The sequence below is a fragment of the Mesoplodon mirus genome (assembly GCF_964341445.2).
Source record: "Mesoplodon mirus genome assembly, chromosome: 18".
NCBI classification, from domain to species: Eukaryota; Metazoa; Chordata; class Mammalia; order Artiodactyla; family Ziphiidae; genus Mesoplodon; species Mesoplodon mirus.
This window is the reverse complement of record NC_138994.1, coordinates 5,393,593-5,420,752: the sequence shown is the minus strand read 5'-3', so window position 1 is coordinate 5,420,752 and position 27,160 is coordinate 5,393,593. Positions and strand designations below refer to the sequence as shown.

At 55.5% G+C, this 27,160-nt stretch overlaps 1 protein-coding gene across 2 annotated transcripts; it reads left to right on the top strand.

The window, feature by feature from the left end:
* Nucleotides 1-27,160, top strand: JUP (junction plakoglobin). 2 transcript variants are annotated; one of them, XM_082604944.1, is made up of 15 exons: nucleotides 1-141; nucleotides 11,168-11,383; nucleotides 14,533-14,789; nucleotides 15,028-15,266; nucleotides 16,372-16,573; nucleotides 17,370-17,514; nucleotides 17,640-17,743; nucleotides 19,471-19,809; nucleotides 21,665-21,820; nucleotides 22,035-22,154; nucleotides 24,644-24,794; nucleotides 24,904-25,025; nucleotides 25,576-25,615; nucleotides 25,879-26,044; nucleotides 26,373-27,160. In XM_082604944.1, the coding sequence occupies exons 2-14, from the start codon at nucleotides 11,176-11,178 to the stop codon at nucleotides 26,028-26,030; spliced, it is 2,235 nt and encodes a 744-aa protein (XP_082461070.1). In that variant the 5' UTR covers nucleotides 1-141; nucleotides 11,168-11,175; the 3' UTR covers nucleotides 26,031-26,044; nucleotides 26,373-27,160. The 2 variants fall into 2 exon arrangements, with proteins under 2 accessions (XP_082461070.1, XP_082461071.1); XM_082604945.1 differs by having other exon boundaries at nucleotides 2-141; nucleotides 11,171-11,383.

The following is a 27,160-nucleotide window of genomic DNA, read 5'->3' as shown; positions in this document are numbered from 1 at the left end:
CCTTTTGTTCGGTTACTGAGTTGCTGCCTTGGCCAGAGTCCGGAGCAGCCACCGCCCGAGTGCGCTGAGCTCAGTTCGCAGCCCGCGCCGGCTCCTATCCCGCCCCGACCCCTACCCAGCCCGGCCAGGCTCCAAACGCAGGTGAGGACGATCGGGGCAGGTATCGCTGGGGCGAGGGAAGCGGGGCGAGCGGACGAGAGGCCGATCCCCGCCGTCCCCGGGCAGGTGAGGGCGGGAGCCAGGGAGAGCCACCCTGCACCGGCGGCAGGGGGCGCGCTGGGGTCCTGGGCGCGGTGACTAAGTGGGCGCGAGGTTCACGCGGAGCGCGACTGGGGGCTCCGAGAGCCGGTGTCTGAGAAGGGTGGGGAGGGATCAGGGCAGGTGCCTCCGGGTCGCGCCTCCCCCGGGACCCGCGGAGCTCGCTGGGCGCCGCGTCCCTGACTTTGGCCCTGCCTCTTGCGGGGGAGACTTTAACCTGCTCGGCCTGCGTCCCAGCGCTCACTCTGTAATCAGAAATTTACTGTTTGCGAAACTTGCTGCCGCTGGTCTCTTTGGGGCCACCGTCACCCCACCCCACGCGTTATCCTCGCTTTCCCTCCCTCTCTACTCCCCCAGGCCTGGGTGGGGCCCTATTGTCTACGCCCGGCTTGCCCAACTGTGAGGGCTGAGCGCACATTTTCCTAGGGACGCGGGCCCCACCTGCCGAGCAGGTGAGCACACGGAGTCCCGAGGCCCTGCCTTCCAGCTCTGCGAGCCTGGTCGGGACTGTACCTGCGGCGCCTCTCTCCGCTCCGTTCGGGTGGGTGCCGGGCTCTGGCTCCGCCAGCGGAGGCGGGATGGGATGGCAGGGGGATTGGTGCTGGGCCCGGCTCTGCGCTCAGCTGGTGTCTGGCACCCGAGGCTCAAGATAGGGGTCTGGGCGGAGGGGTCGTGCACGGGTGGAGAATTCACCGGCCCAGTTTCCAGTAGCTGCGGCTTCCAGAGTGTTGATATGGGAACAGGACTACCCTTCCTTTCTATCCTCTTCTTGGCGGAAAAATCACCCAGAACAAACTTTCCAGGAAGGAGTATTCACGGCAGCTTTCTCTGGGGGTTTTCCTGCCTCCTTGCCCGGGGCTTCCCGCAGGCTTTAGGGGTCCTTCTCGGAGCAAAGCCCCCTCCCCCAGCCGGCCAGGCTGAACCTGGGCAGTGCCTGCGCTGTGACCCCGTCCTCCCAGCCCCCACCTCCATCCTGTTTGCTGGGCCCCTTGGGGCCTGAGGGGGGGCCGGGGTGGGGGGCCGGGCCAAAGGGGAAGCAGCTTCTTCCTTGTCTTCCTGTCTCCGGGGACCACCACACCCCCTCGCAGGAGGCCTGCCCTACAGGCTCTCTCCCGAGCTCTGCCCCCCTCCCCAGGAATGGGGGTGGGGCAGGACCGGGCCAAACTGACTGAGGGTGGGGGGAGCGATTGTTCTGGGGTTTTTTTGCCCTCTATCCCATCCCCCACGTTATTTAGCTGGCTGGGGATTGAGTCCGAAGAGCGCGGAGCAATGGGGCTGGATTTCCATTTGATTTCTGGATTTTGAAGGTGCATTCCTTCTGGAGGCTTTTGAAGTCCTTTTCCCACCCATCCCCATTCCGGAGAGACTTCGATGGGGAAGGTGGGACTGGAGGAAGGCTTCAGTGCGGAAGGTTTCAGGCAGAGCTGCGTTAGCGGCTGCCCTCCCTATTCCCCCCAACAATTTCCTGAGAGCCCCTTCCCTGGCCTCCTTGGGGAACAGAAAGGGGGAATGTAACAGCCAGGTTCTCCATTCCTGAGATGAAGGGAAGATGGGGGGGATCAGGGTTGCTTGCCCTGACTCACTTGGGAAGACCCTTACCGCTCTACAACTCTACCGTGGGGGGTAGATGGGAGAGTGAGGGCGGAGGTCAGACCCACCCCATGGAGTGCCCTGGGTCAGGGGGAGCCTGGGTCGGGGGAGCTTGGGTCAGGGGGAGTCCCATGCCTCTTCTGCTCCAGTGGGTGTCACAAGGGCAAGGAGTTTGGGCAAAATAACCTGTTTTCCCTTTTCTCTGTGCCAAAGTGGAGGAGGGGAAGGCATTGTTAGTTACACTGGTTAAATGATTAGGTTAGCTAATCTGGTTCGTGGCTTCGATGAAAAGATAATACTGAGGAAGTATTGTTAGGAGGTGCAAACTGGCCACTTACTGGACTGGAGGGAGAGGGGGAAAAAAGTAGGATCCAAGTGGTCATTTCTTGCTAAATCAAGCTTCAGCTTGGGTGACATGAGCCCTCTCCATGCCTCCACCTGGTCCCACCCCACCCCAGTTACAACCCCATTTCCTCTAGAATCTCTGTTTGGGCTGCCAGGGATGAGGCTTTGAGAGTGCATTGCACGGGAAGGAAGGGGTGCTGACTGGGCAGGTACAGGTGACGGGGGTCTCTCCCCGGCCTGGGAGGGCTTGGGGAAAAGAGCCACCTTAGAATGGGGATGGGGCAGTTGACTTCTCTACAGAAGGGCTATTGTTTGGACACATGTTATAGTGGGGCAGTTCTGAGCATAGGGATTTAGGCTTGGACTGAGCTAGGTTTGATTCCCAGCTCTGTCGCTCGTTACCTGCGCGGACTTGGTCAATTCACTTCACCTCTCTGAGCTTCAGTGACCTCCTGGGCAAAATGGAAATAATAGTACCAACTACCGAATAAGTACTTGATAAATGGTCACTTAAAAGGTAAGAGACTACTTACAGATTCCAAGCACTTTCATTAACTGTTCTCACTTAATCCTTATGGCCATCCCTCTAGGCAAGTATCATTACCCCATTCTACAGGTGAGGAAATGGAAAGGAAACTCGGGGAGTTCAGTAACTTGCCCAAGGTTGCACAGTGAGACCCAAGCAGGGCCAAGGCTGGCATTTGGGTCCTTTGGCGCCAAGCCCAGGTCCCATCTTGCTGTATCACCCCACCATGGCTCTGGGAAGAATTTTTCTGCCATCCCTTTTTTGAGAGTCTCTGCTTAGGCGTTTGGGGAGAAGAGAATTCCAAAGGGCCCAGGGTGGTGTGTGTGTTTGGGGAAGGCGGGGGCAGGTTTCCCAGGTAGGGGTGACTCACGTCCCAGCCTCCTGCCCTCTGAAATCCCTGCCCCTCCCATGGCTTGGTTTTTGGTTCCTGGTGGAGGGGGCTGTCTCCCCAAGGCCAGGGGCTGTGGCGGATGTGTGGAGGAGGTTTTGGCAGGGAGAGGAGGGAAGGGGTCAGAGCTGTTGCCGCCTCCTGGCTTGAGCTGGGCCGAGCCATGGACTGTTCTGGGCTTCTCCCTGTATAGGAAGTGGGAGTTGTCTGCTTTGCTGGGGGCTGGAGCTGGGCCAAGATAAAGGGGGGCCTGTCCCCTGGGGAGTGGAGAGAAACGAGTCAGATTTAGGACCGGACCAGTGTCCTGCTGGACTCTACCAGTCAGCACTACCAGGCTGCTCTTGGGCGGGGAGCTGGCTGTCCTCTGGAGCTGGGAGCCCTGGGGGCTGGGAGTAGGTTTTCTGCTGCTGAGGAGGCCTTTCCGGTGATTGAGGTGGGGTCAGCAGGGCCTGGGTCCTGGAGGGAGGGGCTGGTGTCACTGTCCTCAGACCTGCCTGGTTCTGGCACGTCTGCCTACTGGGCACCTGACACCGGAATGGGCCTGGGAAATGGGGCCTCTATCTGTGTCAGTACAGCCTGGGTACTGAGCCTATCAACACGGGGCTTCCAGATTCCTTGAGGTCAGGAGGGGACCCTAGGCATGGGGAGTTATTGATCCTGGAGAAGAGAAGGCCGAGGGGACTTGATGTGACAAAGAAAGAAAGAGAATGAACTCAGTCCCGGGTGATTGCTGTGAAGAGGGTGACAGGCTTGCAGTTTTCCAACAGCCCTGAGGACACAAGAGCAATTGGGACTCTTATGGAAGGAATGGAGGCTAGACGGGAGGAAAGACTTCCTGCCTGTTAGAGATGAGATCTTGAGTTGATGACTAAGAGGGAGATCCTGGTGGAGGCTCAGGGTTGACCCTTCTCTGAAGAGGATGAAACAGGGTCCCATCCGTGTGAGCTGGGGGAGAGCCAGCCTGCCCCAGGAGAGAGGGCAGGTAGGAATCACTACCCTTTGGGGCGAGTCTGAGGTCTGTTGGGGTCCCTGGGGAAACTCTTAGTCTTGTGTCTTTTGGGAGGAGAGACCTGGCCATGTGAGGGGCAGGTAGCCATGAGCCGCTGGCCCAGTGACCCCTATGAAGAGAAGGAGCAGTGTGACTGGGGCGAGTCATCAGGGTTTGTGTCTCTGCAAGCGACACCATGAAGCCTGCCTCCTGGGACATGGTTGAATCTGGTGGAGGTCTGGGGGGCGTGGACTGTCCTGATTTCCAGCAGCTTCCTTGGCTAGGCTGAAGAGAAAACTCACTGACCACTCCCCCTTTGCTCAGGCTCCTGGCCCCTCAGGCTTTGGGGGCCCTCAGGGCCGGAAGCTCAGCTTTCTATGACCTGCAGAGTGTGGGTTAACAGGTCGACTGTCTTTCCTCACTGTGGAGACAGAGGATTCTTGTCTCTGGATTCTTGTCTCTGGTGAGTGGCAGGGACAGGGGAGAATTGGGACGGGGCTGGGCAATCGATACACTGCTTATTTGGGGGTGAGTGGAGGTTGCACTCACTACGCGACTCCCCTCCCACTTGATTGAAAATGTAATATCTGATCATTTTACAAAACAGTTGGAAAGTTTAGGAAAGTTTCCAAGAGAAGAAAAAAGTCACCCGTAATCCTGTTGAGGCATCTAACCATGAACATTTCTTTCCCTTCTCTTTTCTTAGTGTCCTCTTATTTCTCAGCCTCACTCTTGGATGATCTTATGCTCTGTATACAATAACAAATTTTAACCAAATCTTTATCCGAACCCTAGTTTTCTCCAGCAAATGCTGAACAGGGAAGTAAGAGTTGGGTCTTCCCTGCTTTTCCAGGAGAGGGCCAGGCAGCGATCCTTGCAGAATGAAACCCTGGGGAATCTCACCCTGAGGAGTGGACATGAGCTGGGGTCGGACTCCCCAAGCCCCCCTGGGTGGGGGTGGTCAGGTGGGGACAGTAGGCACTTGGGTATTGAGATATGTCACCGACCCAAGTGAGTCCTTAGCTGTTGTTTCCTGAGGCTGGTAAAGGTTTTTCCATTCCCAGGAGTCCCGGTTTAGGGTCATCTGCCGGTTTGGGATTTTTGCCCACCCAGGGTCCCCAGCAGGGAATGGCGCTGCAGCTGGAGCCCTCTCCAGGGGAGCCCGGAGGTTCTCAGGGTCCAGCCACCTGGCCAGGCATTTCCCTCTCCTCCAAGTCCCCTTCATTTTCCCACCCTGGTTTGTTTGCTTTGGGCAGGAGCCCAGAAGGAAGAAAATAAACAGCAGCTGGGTCGGCCTGACCTGAACCTCCACCCGCAGCCAGTGCTGGGCCACAGCTCAGGCTGTCCTCCAGCCTGGAAGTGAGGGGTTTCCTCTGGAAGCTCAGGATGGGCTTCTGTATCTTCTCCCATCCCCAGGACCCTGGCCACACATGGTACCCGCTTCAGTCCCTGCCCGTTTGGAATGACCAGTCTGATGGGGGAGACCACAGTCTCTGCCAAGGAACATCTAGTCTGCGGGTGGCGGACGTTTCTCCTGGAGCCACCCGTCTGAGGGGAGAGGCCTAGATGGGAAGCCCCAGCCTGATGGGGGAGACAGGGCTCTCAAAGGATGCAGTCCTGTCTGTCTCTGTACTTTTCTAGAGTCTGTTTCCGTCTGTGCTTGGGACCGCTCGCCAAATCTCTGCTGGAGCCAGAGACAGAGTGGGGAAGGGTGGTGGCTGGTGACACTGCGGAGCCCAGCCTCTCCCCTGGGGCTGCTATGTGGGGAATGTCCAGGCCTGACTGGCCTGCCGGCCCCCAGCTGCAGAAGGCAGCACGTGTGACCGGGGAGAGAGGCAGCGCCATGTCTCCACCTGGCCTCCCCTCCCAGGACCTGGCATAACGCGTCCTCCCCGGCCACACCTGCCCCGACCCCAGGGGCTCTGGCCTAGGGCCAGGAGGCAGCTCCCCTCCTAGCCTTCATCTGAGGTGTCAGGGAAAGGAAGTCTGGGTCTTGCCCTGAGTACTGGGTCCCACAAAGCAGGCTGGCTACCGGCTACCTTGCTAGGCCCATCTCTGCTGGCTTCCTCCTCTGCCGGCTTCCTCCTCTGCCATTTCTGTGCTTCCCTAGTAGAAGGACGCTTGCCTGGGCCTTTCCTACCAACAGAGGCCTTGCACAGTCATGGCTGTGTACCATCCACACAACACACAGCTGTCTGAAGAAAGGAGTGTCTTGATTGTCTCTACTTTACAGAGGAGGAATAAGGCTTCAGGAAGTTGCGTGATCTGCCCAAGGGCACACGGCCAGTGAGTGCGGGGGGCTGGATGGAGCCTTCCCCTGACCCCCATGCCCTCCCACCCTGCCCATGGCCCCCTTCGTCTGTCATTGTCTGAGCCTGTGATCCATGTCTGCACAGGGTGCTGGCCACTGGCCCAAGGAACTTCTGGAGGGCCCTGACTGCTCTAATGCAATGTTTCTGAGCCGGTTCCCAGCTCACCTCTCAGGCAGCCCATTCCTGTCCTGGTCTCCTGGTGTCTTACTGACACTTGGCTTCCTGCAGCCCAGCCCAGCCCATCACTGCGGCAGGTGCTGGCAGGGGGAAGAAGCCTGATGTAGCTCTGGTGGGGGTTCTTTTCATTTATTTTTAATTTTTAATTATTTTTGGCCGTGACGCATGGCATGCAGGATCTTAGTTCCCCGACCAGGGATCGAACCCGTGCCCTCTGCAGTGGAAGCATGGAGTCCTAACCACTGGACTGCCTGGGAATTCCTGGGAGTTCTTTTTTTTTTTTTTGCGGTACGCGGGCCTCTCACTGCTGTGGCCTCTCCCGTCGCGGAGCACAGGCTCCGGACGCGCAGGCTCAGCGGCCATGGCTCACGGGCCCAGCCGCTCCGCGGCACGTGGGATCCTCCCGGACCGGGGCACAAACTTGTGTCCCCTGCATCGGCAGGCAGACTCTCAACCACTGCGCCACCAGGGAAGCCCCCTGGGAGTCCTTTTTAATGTCAGAGCTGGGCCACACTCTGCCAGGACAGTCTTAGATTTAGGGTGCCTGCTGCCAGACCCCTGGGTCGGCCACGTGGAGGAGGAAGCAGGAGCGACAGGCAAGGTGGGCCCCAAAGCAGCCCCCTTGCTTGCCTGCAGACTCCGGGCCAGTGTGGACCAGTGGGGGAAGGATCCTTCGCACACCCTCTTCAGGGCCCCTGTCTTCTCTCTTCCTGTCCCTTGCGAGGTCCCCCACCCCACCCAGTGATCTCTGAGCTGGCTTCTTCCTCCTGCAATAGAGACTGCTTGCTAAACAAAGTGCCCCCATTCAACTCAGGGCCCCGCCCTGTGTCTGGCTCTGCCCGGCTCCCGCCAGGGTGCAGGGGCAGGGCCCGTGACTGTCTCGCCTCCTTCCACCCTGACTCTGTCCAGGGGCATTGTGGCAGGTCTCACTCCAGGTCCAGGGCGGAGAGGGACAAGACTAAACCGGGTGCGGCCTCCTCCACCCTGCAAACTGCAAAAACAGCACTTTTGTTTCTTGTGAAAGAATTCCCCTGGGGCTTCCCTGGTGGCGCAGTGGTTAAGAATCCGCCTGCCAGTGCAGGGGACACAGGTTCGAGCCCTGGTCCGGGAAGATCCCACATGCCACGGAGCAACTAAGCCCATGTGCCACAACTACTGAAGCCTGTGCGCCTAGAGCCCGTGCTCTGCGACAAAGAGTAGCCCCGGCTTGCCGCAACTAGAGAAAGCCCGCGTGCGTCAACAAAGACCCAACACATCCAAAAACAAATAAATAAATAAATTTATTAAAAAAGAATTCCCCTGGTTCTCCTGGGGAGTAGGTGGGGAGAAAGGCGGGGCTGCTTGACAGCCCTGCCTGAGGTCTGACTTATATCTTGCCTGTGGCGGGAGTAGCTTCCCACCAGCATCCTTTCTTCAGGAAGAGTTCTGGTGCATGTCCTCTCTGGACTGCTTTCTACCTCTGACCCTGCCCACCCTCAGCCTTTTCTGGTCTGTCATGGGAATTCTGACTCTTTATTCCTAGAATCTTAGATATCAACTTTCCTCTGAGATCACCTGGGCTACGCTTTCTGAAGGTGAAGCACAGAGAGGGAAAGCTGTTGCCCAAGGACACCCAGCAAGTTTTGCAGCAGAGGTGGGACTAGAACCTGGGACTCCTGATTGCCGAGCAGCAGGTGCTTGGCTCCACCTGTGCCCCTCCTGCCCCCTGCCCCTCACTCTCTTCTGCAGCAGGGTGTCTGGCATTCTCTCCTTGGTGGGCTGGAGGCTGGTTGGCAGTGAGGCAGATCTGGATTTGAGCAGAGCGCCACTGTTTTTCAGCCGGGAGCTTGTTTCCTCACCTAGAAACTGGGAATAATAAAATGCCGGCCAGGGTTGCTTCTAGGGAAGCATGAGATTCATTTGCTAGTTAAGGCTCTCCCCCCGCCCCCCCTCCCCCGCCTCCCCTCCGCCATGGATCCTTTGACCTCTGAGGGCTCTGTCTTACCCTGGGCAGCTGTCCAGCCCTCAACTTCTCTTGGCTCCAGGCCTGGGCTGGCGGGGGTGGTGAGGGGCCTGCTGAGGAAACGCCCCTCCTACTGCCAGCCTTGACCTCGGTGGTCCCTTTGGATATGGGGCTGGTGAGGGGATTGTCCCTGAGGTTCCGGCCAAGGCCCGTATCCCTCTCACTTGGCTCAGAAGCATCAGGGTAGGCGGTGATCTCTACCGGGGAGCAGCTTTTTCTGGCTCGGGTGGGGTGTTTTTACTGATAGGGCTGGAGATGTCCAGTTTGTCCTAAGCGAATCTGACTGAGGCTCGGCATCCAGGTGTCGGCTCAGCCCTCTGCCCGGCAAAGTGGCCTTTACAGGGTTAATGCAACTGTATTTACTGACACAGTTTCATCTTCCTTCTCCAGTGCTTGGATGTCCAAGGCCTCCTGCCTGAATTTTCTCCCTGGGGCTTCTGCGACAGGCTTTCTCCTCCCAAACTCTCCTGTATTCTCTGTGTCTGTCTGTCCAGGGAAGGCAAGAGTGCCGGGCAGTGTGTGGTTAGGGCGGGGCCGGGGGGAAGGGCGCCCTCTGAAATAGCCACACTTGGCCGGTGCCTGGAAAGCAGCTGGGCACATCTGGAGGCACCGAGCCTGCTTCTGTGTATCAGCCTGAAACTCTGAGTCACTCGGGGTTTGGGAGGAAGAGAAGGAGTCTGCGGGGAGCTGGTCTGGCTCCTGCCTCTGCCGGTTCCAGGTGTGCTCACGGCAGGGGAGGAGCTGGGGTCGCCATAAAAGGCGGGGAGACATGAGGGATCTTTGTCATCCTCCCGGAGGGTGGCACTGGGGCCATCCCAGAAGACACATCATCCTTGGTGATCTTTGTTCCCGGGGTGGGACCAGGCTCACCAGCCACTCCAGCCTCGTCCTTAACTGGTCTCCCAACACAATGGGACAGTGGGTTTGAGGTGCTGGGTGCTGCTGCCCAGCCTCACGGGTGGACCAGCCTGGGGTCTCCTTGCCATCTGAGGCCACAGACTCGGGTGTCACTCACACCTGGGCCTGGGCCTGGCTCTGTCATGTCTCTGCTATGCCTCCTTACTGGGCGGAGCCTCAGTTTCCCCATATGTAAATGCGCGAGCAGAGCATGTGCTTCAAAGCCCACTGGTGAGGACGGTGACCTTTTTTTTTTTTTTAAATTTATTTATTTTATTTGTTTTTAAAATTTTTGGCTGTGTTGGGTCTTCGTTGCTGCGCACAGGCTTTCTCTAGTTCCGGTGAGCGGGGGCTACTCTTTGTTGTGGTGCGTGGGCTTCTCATTGCGGTGGCATCTCTTGTTGTGGAGCACGAGCTCTAGGCACGCGGGCTTCAGTAGTTGCGGCACGCGGGCTCAGTAGTTGTGGCTCGCGGGCTCTAGAGCACAGGCTCAGTAGTTGTGGCACACGGCCTTCGTTGCTCCGCGGCCTGTGGGATCTTCCCAGACCAGGGCTCGAACCCATGGCCCCTGCGTTGGCAGGTGGATTCTTAACCACTGCGCCACCAGGGAAGCCTTCTTGAAGGACACCAGGAAGGCCCTCACTGTGGCACAGCCTCCCTTGCCCGTCCTCCCAGCTGCTGGACTCTGGAGGTCAGCACCAAGACGGGAGCCGGACAGACCAAGTGGGAGTCACCACCTCCCTGGTACAGAGTCAGGCCCAGCTATTCATGGGCCTCAAGTGGCCCCAAGTCTCTGAATAGCAGTGACCACCCCAAGGTCTGCCCCACCCCGAGGGAGAAGCAGTACTGATATCTGGCCATGGTCACCAACATTGAACACCTACTGTGTGCCAGGCACCAGGCTGGGTCCTTTACGAATCTGGTCCTCACAACAGCCTACGAGGGAGGTGGTGCTACCCCATTTTACAGATGAGGACTGAGGCTCAGCAGAGCAGTGAGATGCCGAGTAGTATGTGGCTGAGATTTGAACCGGTTGGTGGGATTCAGAATTCTGGGAAAGGCTTCTAGAAGCTGGAGTGCTGGAGAGATGGGGTTCTTAGGGCCTGAGCCTCTGGGGTCACGCGTGATCCTGCCCCATCTGCAGGAAAGTGAGATCTTGGAGTCTCTGAGGCTTCCCAGAGAAACCTGTCTGGCTGCTTCCCTGCCCCACCCGGTTTCCTGCCCAGTGCCTGGGGTGTAGCTGCCTCACCTCTACAGTGCTTCCCAGGGGGCCCCAGTGGATGGGAGTGGGTCTGCGGGACCCTAGAAGCTGTTGAAGGTCCTGAATGCCTTCTCCTGCTCTGGGGGTTTGGGGCTGGGACAACAAGGTGAGTGAGCTGAGGGCTGGGTTGGGGCATCTGGCTCTTTATGCCCCTCCCGCTATTGGGTTCACCCACCCTGGGCTGGAGGTCAGAGATGCAAGCCCAGGACTCACAGACAGGTGTCCCATCCTGGCAGTCTCTCCCTGGGCTTGGTCTCTCCTGTCTCCCACCCTCCTCCACAGCCTGCTGACGGGCTTGCAGCTGTGGTGCGGGTTAGGGGTGATGGGCAGGGCCTGGGGAGAGGCTGAAGGTGGGGTCTGGGCCTGGTGATGAGATGTCTCACTGTGGCCAGCTAATTTCCTGCCCCTCCTTTGTGTCCCCAGCAGCCACCATGGATGTGATGAACCTGATCGAACAGCCCATCAAGGTGACCGAGTGGCAACAGACGTACACCTACGACTCGGGCATCCACTCGGGGGTCAATACCTGCGTGCCCTCGGTCAGCAGCAAAGGTGTCATGGAGGAGGACGAGGCCTGTGAGCGCCAGTACATGCTCAAGAAGACCACCACCTACACCCAGGCGGTGCCCCAGAGCCAAGGTTGGGATCCCTGGGGACTCTTCCATGGGAATATTCCAGCCGAAAACCAGGCTGGGCTTTGGAGGGAGGTCAGGGTCAGAGGAGGCAGACTTTAGGGGGCTCCCGGTCTGAGGAGGGAGGCACAGCTACTGTTGTTGTTTTTTTTTTTTAATATATAAATTTATTTATTTATCTATTTATTTTTTGCTGCATTGGGTCTTCGTTGCTGCGCGCGGGCTTTCTCTAGTTGTGGTGCTCGGGCTTCTCATTGCGGTGGCTTCTCTTGTTGCGGAGCACGGGCTCTAGGCATGCAGGCTTCAGTAGTTGTGGCACGTGGGCTCAGTAGTTGTGGCACGTGGGCTCTAGAGCACAGGCTCAGTAGTTGTGGCGCACGGGCTTAGTTGCTCCGACGCATGTGGGATCTTCCCAGACTAAGGCTCGAACTCGTGTTCCCTGCACTGGCAGGTGGATTCTCAACCACTGCGCCACCAGGGAAGCGCCACAGCTCCTGTTCTTAGACTCACCAGTCTGAGGGAGGAGGCACGGCAACTTCAGAGCGCCCCCATCTGGGAGGGAGGCAGATTCCTCTTCCGTGAACCTGTAGTACGGAGCGGAAGCATAGACCCTGCCCACCAGTCTGAAAGAAGAGGCACAGTCTTTGCCTTCCATGAACTTACAGTGTGATGAGGAGGCATCATTGCTGCCTTCAGGGAATTCAGGGACTGTAGGGAAGACACAGTCCTCTTGCTCCAGGAGCCTCAAATATGCCGGGGAGCCAGAGCCCAGTTCTGGGGCTTAGTCAGGGGTGGGGATCTCCGCCAGCCCAGGGTGCCCTGCCTCTGGGGGAGAGGAGTATCCAGTCCTGTCTGTAGTCCACAGATGCCTCCAGGGCCCTGAGTGTTGCAGCCCAGAGAGCTACGGGAGCTGGGGAGGGTGCAGGGTAGGCTCTGGCAGCCTGGGCCATGGCAGAGCTCAGCCTCTGCACCCTGGGTAGCTTCTCCCACACAGCAGGCAGAGGCCTCTCAGCTTGGCAGGGCCAGGCATTGTGTAGCCCAAGTACAGCATCCGGGTGGGAAAGTCATGTGGATGGTCCCTCCTTCCCGACTGATTGGAGGGTGGAACCTCTGCCTCCCTCTCTTCGGGGCTTTGGGACACTTGCCAGGGCAGGGCCGCCTGGGAAGCCGGGGCACCTGTTTGTGGGACTCCCAGACCCGCCAGGGGGTGGAGGCTGGACTCTGAGCTGAGAGCCCCCCTCTTGCTTGCTGAAACCCACAGTCTGGACTTTCCCTCTGATCTGCTCTATTCTACTGGGTGGCCCTCTGGGCCTCTATTTGCCTGCCCATATAATGGGAGAGTTGTCTCCTTTGGGGAGGATGAGGGTATAATTAGAACCGTGAGATTTCAGGGTTGAAAAGAGACCGAGGTTGTCTCATCCTACCCCTACCTGGTGGTTAAGGGAGGGGCATAGAGTCGGGGTTGGATTCTGGAGTCAGGCTGTCTGAGTTCAGATCCCAGCTTGGGTTCTTATAACCTCTCTGTGTCTCAGTTTTCCCATCTATAAAGTGGAGATAATAATAGTCCTTACGTTCTAGGATTGTTGTAAGATTAAATGAGAAAAGTATAAGGAAAGCACTTAATTCACTGCTAAGCACATAATAAGTACGGGCACACCTCGTCTTATTGCACTTCCCTTTAGTACACTTCGCAGATCCTGCATTTTTGACAAATTGAAGGTTTGTGGTAACTCTGCATGGAGCAAGTCTATCGGTGCCATTTCTGCAACAGCATTTGCTCACTTCATGTCTCTGTGTCACATTTTAGTAATTCTTGCAATATTTCAAACATTTTCATGATTATTCTGTTTGTCATAGTGATCTATGATCAGTGATCTTTGATATTACTACTGTGACTTGCTGAAGACTCAGATGACGGTTAGCATTTTTTGGCAGTATTTTAAAATTGAGATATGTACATTTTTTAGACATAATGCTATTGCACACTTAATATACTACATACAGTGTAAACATAACTTTTATATGCACTGGGAAACCAAAAAATTCATGACTCACTTTATTGCAATATTCACTTCATTGCAGTGGTCTGGAAATGAAACCGCAGTATCTCCAAGGTGTGCCTGTACTCAAAAAATGTTAGCTATTCCTTTTAATAATAATAATCTCTGAACTTTTTTTAGCAATATGTACCAGGCACATGTATCCTTTCTTCTTCTTTTTTTTAAAAATTAATTAATTTATTTATTTTTGGCTGTCTTGGGTCTTCGTTTCTGTGCGAAGGCTTTCTCTAGTTGCAGCGAGTGGGGTCCACTCTTCATCGAGGTGCACGGGCCTCTCACTGTCGCGGCCTCTCTTGTTGAGGAGCACAAGCTCCAGACGCGCAGGCTCAGTAGTTGTGGCTCACGGGCCCAGTTGCTCCGCGGCATGTGGGATCTTCCCAGACCAGGGCTCGAACCCGAGTCCCCTGCATCAACAGGCAGACTCTCAACAACTGCGCCACCAGGGAAGCCCCCTGCCATCCTTTCTTTTAAGAGCAATTCACAACTTTTAAAAAAAGATTTATTTATTATTTTATTTATTTTTAGCTGCATTGGGTCTTAGTTGCGGCACGTTGGCTCTCCATTGTGGTGCGCGGGCTTCTCTCTAGCTGTGGCGTGTGGATCTTCTATTTTCTAGTTGTGGTGCGCAGGCTCCAGGACGTGTGGGCTCTGTGGTGGCGTGTGGGTTCCAGAGCGCGAGGGCTCTGTGGTTTGTGGCACCTGGGCTCTAGTTGAGGTGTGTGAGCTCAGTAGTTGTGGCACGTGGGCTTCATTGCCCCATGGCATGTGAGATCTTAGTTCCCTGACCAGGGATCAAACCCACGTTCCCTGCATTGTAAGGAGGATTCTTTACCACTGGACCACCAGGGAAGTCCCAATTCACAACTATTATCTCATTTAATTCTCGTAAGAATTCCCTACGACGGACAGAACAGGTGGTGCCCCATTTTATAGATGATGTAACTGAGGCGATGATGCCCTGCTCAAGGTCACTGGTTAAAGGTAGAACTATGAGTGGTGGTCTGGGAGGCAGTCCAGAGGACCCAGATGGGATGCCTGCTCCCCATTGTCCCCCTGCCTGCATCCTGCAGCTCAGTCCCTGCCTGTTGGCCCCCAGGTGACATGGATTACCAGATGTCCACAACAGCTAGAGCCAAGCGGGTGCGGGAGGCCATGTGTCTTGGTGTGACAGGAGAGGACAGCTCCCTGCTGGCCACCCAGGTGGAGGGACAGACCACCAACCTGCAGCGGCTGGCCGAGCCATCCCAGCTCCTGAAGTCGGCCATTGTGCATCTCATTAACTACCAGGACGACGCCGAGCTGGCCACCCGGGCCCTTCCTGAGCTCACCAAACTGCTCAACGATGAGGACCCGGTCTGTGAGGGGTCTGGCCGGGGTGGAGGCAGGGCAGGGAGGGGAGAGGTCAAGTGTCTGCAGGAGACGGCCTTACCTGGGGTGGAGGGAGGTCATTGACCCAAAGCCCCATCGGTGGGAAGAGTCTGACCCGGCTCTGTCTGAGCTTTGTGGAGGGGTCTCCTGGCCCTTCCTTCTCACAGTGCCAACCAACCTGGCCCATCTGCTCAGATCCTCCCATCCTCCCCCTTCCCCCCAGGTGGTGGTGACCAAGGCGGCCATGATCGTGAACCAGCTGTCGAAGAAGGAGGCGTCTCGGCGGGCACTGATGGGCTCACCCCAGCTGGTAGCAGCCGTCGTGCGCGCCATGCAGAACACCAGCGACCTGGATACAGCCCGCTGTACCACCAGCATCCTTCACAACCTCTCCCACCACCGCGAGGGGCTGCTTGCCATCTTCAAGTCGGGGGGCATCCCTGCCCTGGTCCGCATGCTCAGGTACCGACCCCTACTCACTGTGGGAGCCTGGGGCTTCCCCTCCCTTGGACTCCCCACCCTGCCCACGTCCCTGGGCTTCCGTACATTTATTGAGCACCTACTATGTGCCAGGTGCAGAACCACACCCAGTCTTGGTGCTCAGCTTCTCACAGCCTAGCAGGGGAGACAGGCATGTAACTCGCAGGTTAGTTATCAGGATACAGTATAGATGAGGGCAAAGGTGTGTCCAAGATTGGTCAGCGGAGCTCCAAGAAGCTGTTCACTCTAATGGCAGGGGGTTGACGGATGAGTGGAGTTTGGCTGGTGTAGATGAAGGGAAGAGTATTACAGACAGAGGGAACAGCATGTGCAAAGTCCCTTGCCACCTTTATCTTTCCCAGCCTTGCAGTGTTGATTGGCCTTTTTCCTTACATCATATTAGGCTGCGAGTTACCTGAGGGTGGAGATACTGACCTTATTCCCCTCTGAGTCCCTTGCAGGGCCTCTCTAGTACGAGGCCTTCCACATGGCAGTTACTCAGTAAGGACAGGTGTTGAGGGGACCAACCGTACGTTTAGCACCCAGCCGGGAGCACAGAGCAGGAAGAGTCCTGGTCCCAGTGGAGAGAGGAGAGGTGCTGTGTGCTTTGTGCCTAAAAACGGGGCTGGGGGGGGCTTCCCTGGTGGCGCAGTGGTTGAGAGTCCACCTGCCAATGCAGGGGACACGGGTTCGTGCCCCGGTCTGGGAAGATCCCACATGCCATGGAGCGGCTGGGCCCGTGAGCCATGGCCGCTGAGCCTGCGCATCCGGAGCCTGTGCTCCGCAATGGGAGAGGCCACAACAGTGAGAGGCCCTCATACCGCAAAAAAAAACCCCAAAAAACAAAAAAATAAACATGGGGCTGGGGGACTGCCCTGGTGGTCCAGTGGTTAAGACTCCACGCTTCCACTGCAGGGGGCATGGGTTTGATCCCTGGTCAGGGAACCAAGATCCCACATGCCACATGGTGTGGCCAAAAAAAAAAAGTGGGGCTGGACCCAAGGGACAGCATTGGGGTGTCAGTACTGGGAGGTGGCCCACGTTCACCTGGGACCTGACTCACGTGAGCCCCCTGCCCCTCCCCCAGCTCCCCCGTGGAGTCGGTCCTTTTCTACGCCATCACCACGCTGCACAATCTGCTGCTGTACCAGGAGGGCGCCAAGATGGCGGTGCGCCTGGCAGACGGGCTGCAGAAGATGGTGCCCCTGCTCAACAAGAACAACCCCAAGTTCCTGGCCATCACCACCGACTGCCTGCAGCTCCTGGCCTACGGCAACCAGGAGAGCAAGGTGGGCCACACCCCGCCCCCAACCAAGACCTGCAGCCCTCATGGCACCACCCTCCGTCCAGTGGCAGCTTCAGGACGCTGCCTTGTTACCCTTTTTAGGTTAAATACATATGTGTATACAGATGTACATGTTTCACCATATGACTGGATATTTTGAGGACAAGGGAAAGAAAAAATTCATTATCCTCATACAACCATGTGCTTCTCCGGTGCTTTCCTGTGGGCATATTTGTACACAGTTGTAGTTATAGCAATTTACAACTTTGCGTCTGTTTTCTGCATGATATTAATTTTTTTTTTTTTTTTGCTAGACTGTCCTCAAAACCACCCTCTATAACAGCAAATAGCATTTCATTTAAGTGGAGGCCCCAGACTTTATTCTGAGGGAGGGCATCTAGGTTGCGCCCGATTTTCCACCTTTATGAACGAACGATGCTGTAATGAACATATTCAAGTACACAGCCTTTCCCAGAGAGTGGGAGAAGTTTTTCATCAGTGGGGTTGAGGATTTTTAATATCTCTAAGCTTTTACTCAGAGCTCCAGGTACTTTCCAAAAGGACTGCGTTATTTGCAATGCCATCAGTGGCAATGTATGTCAGTAGTTTCACCTCATCCTTTCCAGCATTGTGTATTACCTTTTCTTTTTTCAACATTTTGGCTTATTTAATAGTCACAAAAGCTATTCAGGTTTTAGAGGAAGCACAGTAATAACAGCTCTGTCACCACCCCCCTTCCTTCTTTGTTCCCTGTCATAGTCCCTATCTGTCTCACACTCATTTCCCCTCTCCTTCCACAGCTCATCATCCTGGCCAATGGAGGACCCCAGGCTCTTGTGCATATCATGCGCAACTACAGTTACGAGAAGCTGCTCTGGACCACCAGCCGTGTGCTCAAGGTGCTGTCCGTGTGTCCCAGCAATAAGCCCGCTATTGTGGAGGCTGGTGAGTACTGTGGCCGGTGAGGGTGGCCCATGTGGCCGGGCAGGCGCGGGTGGGGCCCTGACCAGTGACCAGGCTCGGTCAGCCGTGCTCCCCTGTGGCTGACGTGCCCCCATCTCCCACCCCAGGTGGGATGCAGGCCCTGGGCAGACACCTGACGAGCAACAGCCCCCGCCTCGTGCAGAACTGCCTCTGGACCCTGCGCAACCTCTCGGACGTGGCCACCAAGCAGGTGAGGGAGGTCGTGGAGCCCGGGTCTGCCTCTTCAGCCACCTCGTCCTTCCATCTTACCGTGTCCAGCCTCCTGCCTGGGAGTCTGACCTTAGGAGCTGGGGAGGCCTGAGGCCTCTGTATCTTGTTCCACTGTGGCTGGGGATGGAAGTGCCCTGTAGCCCCTCATCCCTTTAGGCTCAAGGCTCTAATCCCTGTTAGGGATTCAGAAAGGGGACTAGATGAAGGAGGCTGATGTTTCTTGGCTGGGGTTCAGGTGGTGTCAGAGGAACAGTTCTGACCTAGACCCTGGGCAGGGAGCAGTAGTGTGCAGGAGACGGCTTGGGGGCCCCTGGTGCCTAAAAAGAGCTTAAGGAAAAATGCAGTTTCAGGACAAGTCTTCTGGTCCCTCCTTCCAACCTGACTGTCATTGCTAAGAATTGCATCAATCGGCTGCTTGTTGAGCACCTGCCATGTGCTGGGCTCCACTAGACACTGGGGACATTGGCTCCTTTACCCCTTGCAGTACTTGGAGGTAGAGTGTGGGGCCCATCATTAGATGAAGAAACAGAGGCTCAGGTGGTACAGATACACAGTGGAATATTACTCAGCCATTAAAAAGAATGAAATAATGCCATTGGCAGTAACACAAATGGACCTGGAGATTATCATACTAAGTGAAGTAAGTCATTCAGAGAAAGACAAATATCATACGATGTCGCTTATATGCGGAATCTAAAAAAAAATGATACAGATGAACTTACTTATAAAACAGAAACAGACTCACAGACTTAAAGAACAAACTTATGGTTACCGGGGGGAAGGGTGGGGGGAAGGACAAACTGGGAGTTTGGTATTACCGTGTACACACTGCTATATTTAAAACAGATAGTCACCAGGGCCTGCTGTATAGCACAGGGAACTCTACTCAGTACTCTGTAATAACCAAATGGGAAAAGAATCTGAAAAAGAATAGATACATGTATATGTATAAGTGACTTTGCTGTACACCTGAAACTAACACAACACTGTAAATCAACTATACTCCAATATAAAATAAAAAATTTAAAGAAAAAGGAAGTTTTCACAGAAAAATAGAAAAAAAAAAGAAACAGAAGCTCAGGGAGTTAAGGAATGGCCCTTGGTCACAGCTAGCAGACAGCAGAGCTGGGATTTGAACTCAGGACTGTCTGTCCCCAGATCCTGGGGTCTTCCTGTTCTATCACAGGGCCCACATGGCTCCCCTTGGGAGAATGAGGCTCCTGGGTTAGGGATGTTTCCTGAAAGCAGATTTGGCCTGAGGACCACTGAATGGGCAGCAGCTAAGGCCCAGAGAGGGGAGAAGCGTGTAAAAGTGGGTCAGCTGGGCCGTGGAAGCATGGACCTCCTTATCAATTTCCTTCTGGCCTAGGGGCCTCCCTCGGCCTGAGTAGAGCTCTGTTGGGTCTGAGGACAGGAGGGGGTGGAGGAAAGAGCGTGGAGCTTGGAGACAGGCCTGAGTTCAGATCCGACTCACTAGCTGTGGGTCTGTGGGCAAGGCCCTCAACCTCTCTGGGCCTCAGCTGCCCCACGACCACCTTCTCACGGGTGTTGGCAGGATCACGGGGATGAACACACACAGGCAGGGCCCATCGAGTATGAGCTGAGTGGGCTGGAGACCTCCGTAGGCCATCCGTTCTCCCGGGTACCCTTGGGAAGACCCTGCGTTTGGGAATCTCCCTCACTCTGCACTGACTTCCCCGACCCCAGGAGGGCCTGGAGGGCGTGCTGAAGATTCTGGTGAACCAGCTGAGCATGGACGATGTCAATGTCCTCACCTGTGCCACGGGCACTCTGTCCAACCTGACCTGCAACAACAGCAAGAACAAGTCGCTGGTGACGCAGAACAGCGGCGTGGAGGCGCTCATCCACGCCATCCTGTGTGCGGGTGACAAGGATGACATCACAGAGCCCGCCATCTGTGCCCTGCGCCACCTCACCAGCCGCCACCCTGAGGCCGAGATGGCTCAGAACTCCGTGCGCCTCAACTACGGCATCCCGGCCATCGTCAAGCTGCTCAACCAGCCCAACCAGTGGCCGCTCGTCAAGGTACCGCCCACTGCGTGATGGGGAGGAGGGGAGGAGCTCTGAAGACAGGATTAGGCGTTGTATGGGTTCAGGCAAAGCTGCGGTAACAAAGAGGCCTAAAATACAGCGGCTCCGATAAGACGAAAGTTCACTCCTCTCTCAGTGTTCCGGTTTAGACCTCCACAGTGGCCCTGCTCCTGAGACCCAGACTCCTTCTATCTCATAGCTCAGCCATCTCCTAGAATAGAGCTTCAAAGTTTAACATGCACAGGACCACCCTGGGCAGTCTCATTCAACTGCGGGCTCTGATTCGGTGGGCCTGGGGTGGGCCTGAGAGTCTGCATTTCTAACAAGCCCCCAGGTGATATTGGTGGTCCATGGAGCACATTCCTTATGCCAGAGGGTCTGGTCATGAGGGTTGTCCTCACACAAACAGTTGGACTACACCATCCCCATAGGTGCCTTTTAACCCTGGAGAAGTAGGGAGGGCTAGCAGCGACCAGAAAGTGGGACACATCACTTCAGCCCATACTCTGGAACTTGGTCATTTGGCCACATCTGGATGCAAGGATGTTAGCACTGTGTTATGTGTCCTGCTCAAACTCAGGAGGGTTGCGAAAAAGACAAAGGGTAGAGAGGATTCCGGGGACACTTGGTGTCTGCTACTGGGAACCAGGGTGGAGCCTTCTTCTCAGGAGGCTGCCTGGGTAGAGCAGAAATGTGTATCAGTTCCCTGTCACAGGCAGGGGAGGTGAGGGTGAGCCAGGGCAGAGCTACCGGTGTGTGTGACACCTGGTGCCAGAGAGTGAGGAAGCTGCCATAGACTGGGGTCTTGTCAAAGGGCACAGGAGCCAGCTGGCAGGGGCTCCTATTGACTACATTTTCAACAATATAACAGTCCAGATAAGAATGACTCTAAGTGATTATATATTTTGTATTTTAAAGAAAGGGCAGGGCTTCCCTGGTGGCGCAGTGGTTGGGAGTCCGCCTGCCGATGCAGGGGACGCGGGTTCGTGCCCCGGTCTGGGAAGATCCCACATGCCACGGAGCGGCTGAGCCCGTGAGCCATGGCCGCTGAGCCTGCGCGTCCGGAGCCCACAGCGGGAGAGGCCACAGCAGTGAGAGGCCCGCGTACTGCAAAAAAAATAAAATAAAAATAAATAAATAAATAAATAAAGGGCAGCACACGGTCCCTCCCCTCCTTGGTCTTGGTCTGCAGCACAAGCTCGAGGTGGGCAGAGGGTTTGCACCCTGACCCAGCAGCTAAGTTGACAAGTGACCTTGGCAGGTCATCCACCCTGTCCTCATCTCCCCCATGATTTTCATCCCTGCCCTCCTGGTTTCTGGTTTTGAGGATCAAATAAGATGATAAATTGCTCCCCAAGGAGCCCTGGGAGGCCAGAATGGCTCCTGGGAGTTGGAGGACCCTGGGGCAGAGACCTCTTCCCAGAGCCGCCTGCTGGGGATTGATTACAGTGTGAGCGTCGCCAAAGCAGGAGGCTTCGGGGTCAACCCTAGTGAGGACTCCCTCTCCCTGATAATCAGGGTCTTGGGAACTATCAGAAAAGCAAGACTATGTTGTCTGTGAGTGGGAGGTAAGAGAGAGGGGACATGGGGCAGTGTCAGGGCCTGGGGGCTGATGGAATATTCTGGAATGGGGTATCATTTTAGCAGGGGCTCTAAGAGTTAGACATGAGGACCCACAGATCGTATGGAATAAGGGGCATGGACTGGGGATGATCTCATTCTCTGGAGATCTTCCAGCATGTCTGTGGCTGGCCTCGGGGACAGAAGAGATGAGAGGGGAAGGAGGAGATGATGCTGGAGAAGTGATGCCCAAGAAATGGCCCTTGATGAGTGTCCCTTTTCTTGCCAGGCGACCATCGGCCTGATCAGGAATCTGGCCCTGTGCCCAGCCAACCATGCCCCACTGCAGGAGGCAGCGGTCATTCCCCGCCTCGTCCAGCTGCTGGTCAAGGCCCACCAGGATGCCCAGCGCCACATGGCTGCAGGCACACAGCAGCCCTGCACGGTAAGTGAGCTGCAGGGGCCTGTGACCCTCTACCCGGGGAGTCAGAGTGTCCCCTGTGTGAACGTGTGCGCATGCGAGTGTGTAAATAGGGAGGCAAGTTGCAATTGATGCCAACTCCAAGGACCAGTGAGGTTTGCCAGTGTCATGGGGGGGGGGTGTGTGACCACTCCCAAGGGCTACCTGTTGCTATGCTCCAACGGCTCCTCTTGTACAGGATGGCGTGAGGATGGAGGAGATCGTGGAAGGCTGCACCGGAGCCCTGCACATCCTCGCCCGGGATCCCATGAACCGCATGGAGATCTTCCGACTCAACACCATCCCCCTGTTTGTGCAGGTGAGTCTGGGGCAGGTGGGCAGGAGAGGTTCCCCCAACCCCTGCTTCTCCCCATGCTGAAAGGGGAAGGTTGACAGCCATGGGTTTGAGGGGGTCTGAGCCAGGCATCAAGAGGTCTTTGGAGGAGTTTGGAGAAAAGTGGCCACACCAGGAGTGACCACTCAGCAAATGCCAGCAAATGGAAACAAAAGCTATGTTTTAATGTCCGAAAAAACCTAAAAGCATTGAAAAGTAAACAGCAAACTGGGAAGATATTTGCAAGCATCACAACAGACAAGAGTTTAATATCTTTCATATAAAAAGAGCTCGTTAATACTAGACCCCAGTGCTAGACCCCAGTAGTTATATAAGAAGAGGCTCATGCAATTCCCAGGTGGCTCATAAACAAACAATGCTCGGGACTTCCGTGGTGGTCCAATGGCTAAGACTCCGCACTCCAAATGCAGGGGGCCCGGGTTCAATCCCACATGCCGCAACTCAGAGTTCACATGCCACAACTAAAGACCCTGCATACCGCAACTAAGACCCGGCGCAGCCAAATAAATAAATAAATATTAAAAAAAAAAAAAAAAAAAAGCAATGCTCAGCCCCAGGAGTTTAAAGAAATGAAGCTTACCCTGCAGTGAGAGCCCATTTTCCATTATCAAATTGGCAAAGAAAAAAATGGGAGTGCTTGGGTTTCCCTGGTGGCGCAGTGGTTGAAGAGTCCGTCTGCCGATGCAGGGGACACGGGTTCGTGCCCCGGTCCGGGAAGATCCCACATGCCGCGGAGCGGCTGGGCCCGTGAGCCATGGCCACTGAGCCTGCGCTTCCGGAGCCTGTGCTCCGCAACGGGAGAGGCCACAGCAGTGAGAGGCCCGCATACCGCAAAAAAAAAAAAAAAAAAAAAAAGGAAGTGCTTTGTGCTGATGAAGATGTGATAAAATGGGCAGTCTTATACCCTGCTGGTGGGAAGATAAGGTGGTAAAACCTTTCCAGAAAGCAGTTTTGAAATATGTATAGACAGCCAAGTAGTACAGGTTTGGGACTCTGCCTTTGTGAAATAGCATAATGTAATTGAAAACATGGCAGAGATGTATGCACAGAGCTGACAATTGCAATGTTACTACTAACAATTGAAAATTAACCGACTGTCCAATGATAAGAGAATGGTTAAAAAAGGAATGGTGCATTATATCATGTGGTCATAGACAATGGTGTTGAAGAAGAACCTTTAGTTTTTGAAATTTTTTTCCTTTAATTATTAATGTTCAGAGTAAGGAATTGGTGCCGGTAGCTACCTTCACTTGCGATTGATGAGGTTTTTTACTTTTTGTTGTTGTTTTGCTTTGTAGCATTCTCTTTCTCTCTCTCTCTTTGTTTTTTAATTTAATTTAATTTTTTATACAGCAGGTTCTTTTCTTTTTTAAATTAATTTATGTATTATTTTTGACTGAGTTGGGTCTTTGTTGCCGCGCACAGGCTTTCTCTAGTTGCGGTGAGCGGGGGCTGCTCTTCGTTGTGGTGCGCATGCTTCTCATTGAGGTGGCTTCTCTTGTTGCGGAGCGCGGGCTCTAGGTGCGCGGGCTTCAGTAGTTGTGGCTGGCGGGCTCTAGAGTGCAGGCTCAGTAGTTTTGGCCATGGGCTTAGTTGCTCCGCGACATGTAGGATCTTCCCGGCCCAGGGCTCGAACCCGTGTCCCCTGCATTGGCAGGCGGATTCTTAACTACTGGCACTGCCAGGGAAACCCCTATACAGCAGGTTCTTATTAGTTATCTACTTTATACACATCAGTGTACACATATCAATCCCAATCTCCCAGTTCATCCCGCCACCACCACCCCCACTCCCCCTGCTTTCCCCCCTTGGTGTCCTTACTTTTATTCTCTATATCTGTGTCTCTGTTTCTGCCTTGCAAACTGATTCATCTGTACCATTTTTCTAGATTCCACAAATATTAATAGTTAATATACGATAATTTGTTTTTCTCTTTCTGACTTACTTCACTCCGTTTGACAGTCTCTAGGTCCATCCAAGTCTCTATCTCTTTCTCTCTTGAGTATCAATATGTACGCATAGATTTTTTTTTTTTTCGGCTGCTCTGTGCTGCTTGTGATTTGTTCTCTGACCAGGGATTGAACTCACACCCTCGGCAGTGAAAGTGCAGAGTCCTAACCACTGGACCGCCAGGGAATTCCCATGAACTCATAGATTTTTAAAGAAAAGTTATTGAATAATGTGGGAAAATGCTTTATGCTACAATGTTTGATAAAAAAACAGGAATCAAATATATGTATATGACTATGATAAAAATCCAATGGAAAGAAGCTGTGTCTGGGTGGGGGATTGTGTCCAGTGTACTTTTCCATTTCTTTATACTTTTCTTAGACTTTTCACGCCTTCTACTATGGGCTTGGGTTAAATCCAAAAAAGGGAGGCAGAGATGGGCAGGGCGGTGAGGTGCCTCATGCCTGCCTGCCTCACGTCCGCCCCACGCCCCCTCTCCCCAGCTCCTGTACTCCTCAGTGGAGAACATCCAGCGTGTGGCCGCCGGGGTGCTGTGCGAGCTGGCCCAGGACAAGGAGGCGGCCGACGCCATTGATGCTGAGGGGGCCTCAGCCCCACTCATGGAGCTACTGCACTCCCGCAATGAGGGCACCGGTGAGGGGCTGGGCTGGGGGCGAGGGGGGCGAGGGGGGAAGCTGGGCCTTGTTCCCCCAGCCTGGGTAGAGGCAGGCCCCTGACTTGGCCTGTCCTTTTCTCTGCTCAGCCACCTACGCTGCTGCTGTCTTGTTCCGCATCTCCGAGGACAAGAACCCAGATTACCGAAAGCGTGTGTCTGTGGAGCTCACCAACTCCCTCTTCAAGCACGACCCTGCAGCCTGGGAGGCTGTGAGTACCCCGGCTTGGGCTGCAGCGTCTGGTTGTGCAAGTTGCGCACTGCACGAGGATTGCACTTTTAGGGAGGCCTCTACCATCCTGTCAGCTTCATAGATTTTTATTCTATAATCGGATCATTTATGACCATCCCCAGCAGATGGAAGTAGTAGGTTGAACCATCTACTGTTTTTGACCTACAAAATGGCAATTTTATTTCGTCCAAACGAATACGAAGTGTTGGGGCAGGGGTGCCTTTCTCTAACTTGCACTAAGGTGCTGTACAGGCTGGAGGCTGCCCTGATCCTGGGTGGGGCAGCTCCTGGCACCCATTCTCTAGTCCCCTCCCCTCCCCTCCCCTCCCCCCTCTAGTTCTGCGGGTGCCTCCAAGCATGAATGGTGGGACCCTCCACCCTGGGGAGGTGCCTGAGGAGAGGAGCTCCTCAGAGCGCTGTGTAACCCTATCTCATCCTCCGCTCCGTCAAGGGGTCTTTGCCCCCAGCCTGGAGCCTGCGTTTTTCCACCCTTCCCCTCCCCCAATGTTTCTCTTTGTCTCCATCCTCAGGCCCAGAGCATGATCCCCCTTAATGAACCCTACGCAGATGGTAAGTGTGTGCACAGCCCAGGGCAGAGGGGGTGCTTGTGTGGGTGTGAGCAAGGGGGCAACTTTGTGACCCCAGGGCCAAAGGACCAGTGACAGCCACTGTCGTGTCCACATGCACTCCTGTCTGGGTCCCTGGTGTGAGAGTCTGGGGAAGGGGGCGGACCCCCTGGGGGTGGGCAGAGATAGAAGGTGCGGCTGAGGGCTGTCCAGACCCCCCCGCAGGGTAACCTGAGACCCTGGATGGAGCTCCCTTCTCCTCCCCAGACATGGATGCCACCTACCGCCCCATGTACTCGAGCGACGTGCCCCTGGACCCCCTGGAGATGCACATGGACATGGATGGGGACTATCCCATTGACAACTACAGCGACGGCCTCAGGCCCCCCTACCCCACTGCGGACCACATGCTGGCCTAGCTGCCTGGACCCTAGTATGGCGAACCCTCCCCGCCCTGCTTTGCCGCTCTCCTTTCCCCCTGTGGGCTGCTGGGGCTCGGGCTTCCCCTTCCCTTCAGAACCTCCTTCTCATGGAGGCCCTCTCAGGTTTCCCCTGAAACTCTGGCTCCTTTCTGGGGGGAACAAGTGTGGGGCCTCTTGGTGCTGGGCTCCCCCAGGGAAGGTGTGCCTCGCCTGCCTCATCCTGTCATCTTCGCTCGAGGCGAGGTGTCCCGCCCCTTCTACCATGGTGGCCGGGTTACGCACGAGCTCCTACGGGCCACGGGGCCGGCCTGACCCCTCTGTGTCTACCCCTCCCTCCAGGTGCGGTTCCCCATCTGAGAGGCTCTCCTCACAGGCGTTGGGGCGAGATAGCCAAGTGCCTGAGCCTGGGCAGGAGGGCTGCAACTTCCTGCTGAACCCCGCGCCTTCAGAGGTCCTCTGTAGGGTCTTTCTCGGGATGGCGATCTGCTCTTGCTTTTCTGTTCTGGGCTGTGGGTCCAGGGCCCGACACCCCCTCCCACCCCCAAGGCCCTGGCACTAAAGCTTTAGACTTGAGGCCCCCACTTTGTCCCCGCCTCCTCCTGGGCTGCCCGTCTCCATAGGGCTGTGGTTCCTTCTCCGGCTGGCTCCGATTTGGTCACTGAACTCCAGCAACTGTACTGAGCCTCGGGGGTCTCCAGGCCCCAGGTTCAAGGCCCAAAGGCCCAGAATCCAAAGCTTATCTTGAAAAGTTCAGGGATCGTCTGACCAGGGGGATGGGGCGGAGATGCGGAGAGTGCCTCCCCTGCTCCAGGACACGGCCTGCTCCCTCCCCAGGATGCGCAGTTGGCTTTGGCCCCTCCCAGGGTTAGCAGCTCCCTTGCACCTGTCCCGCCCACACAACTGCCCTAGCTGACCCCCTGAGAAGTGCTCTTGGCTGACCCCTCTGGTGTGCGGTGAGGGGCTTTCTCTTCCCCTTCCTGTTTCAGACTCCCCCCACCACCTCCTGCACACGGGTGTGGGGGGCTGGGGAAGGTCCCAGTAGAAAATTTTATTATTATCGCTTTATGTTTTTGGTTATTGGTTTTTTTGTATAAACCAAAGCAAAGAAAATAAAACTAAGGCACAGA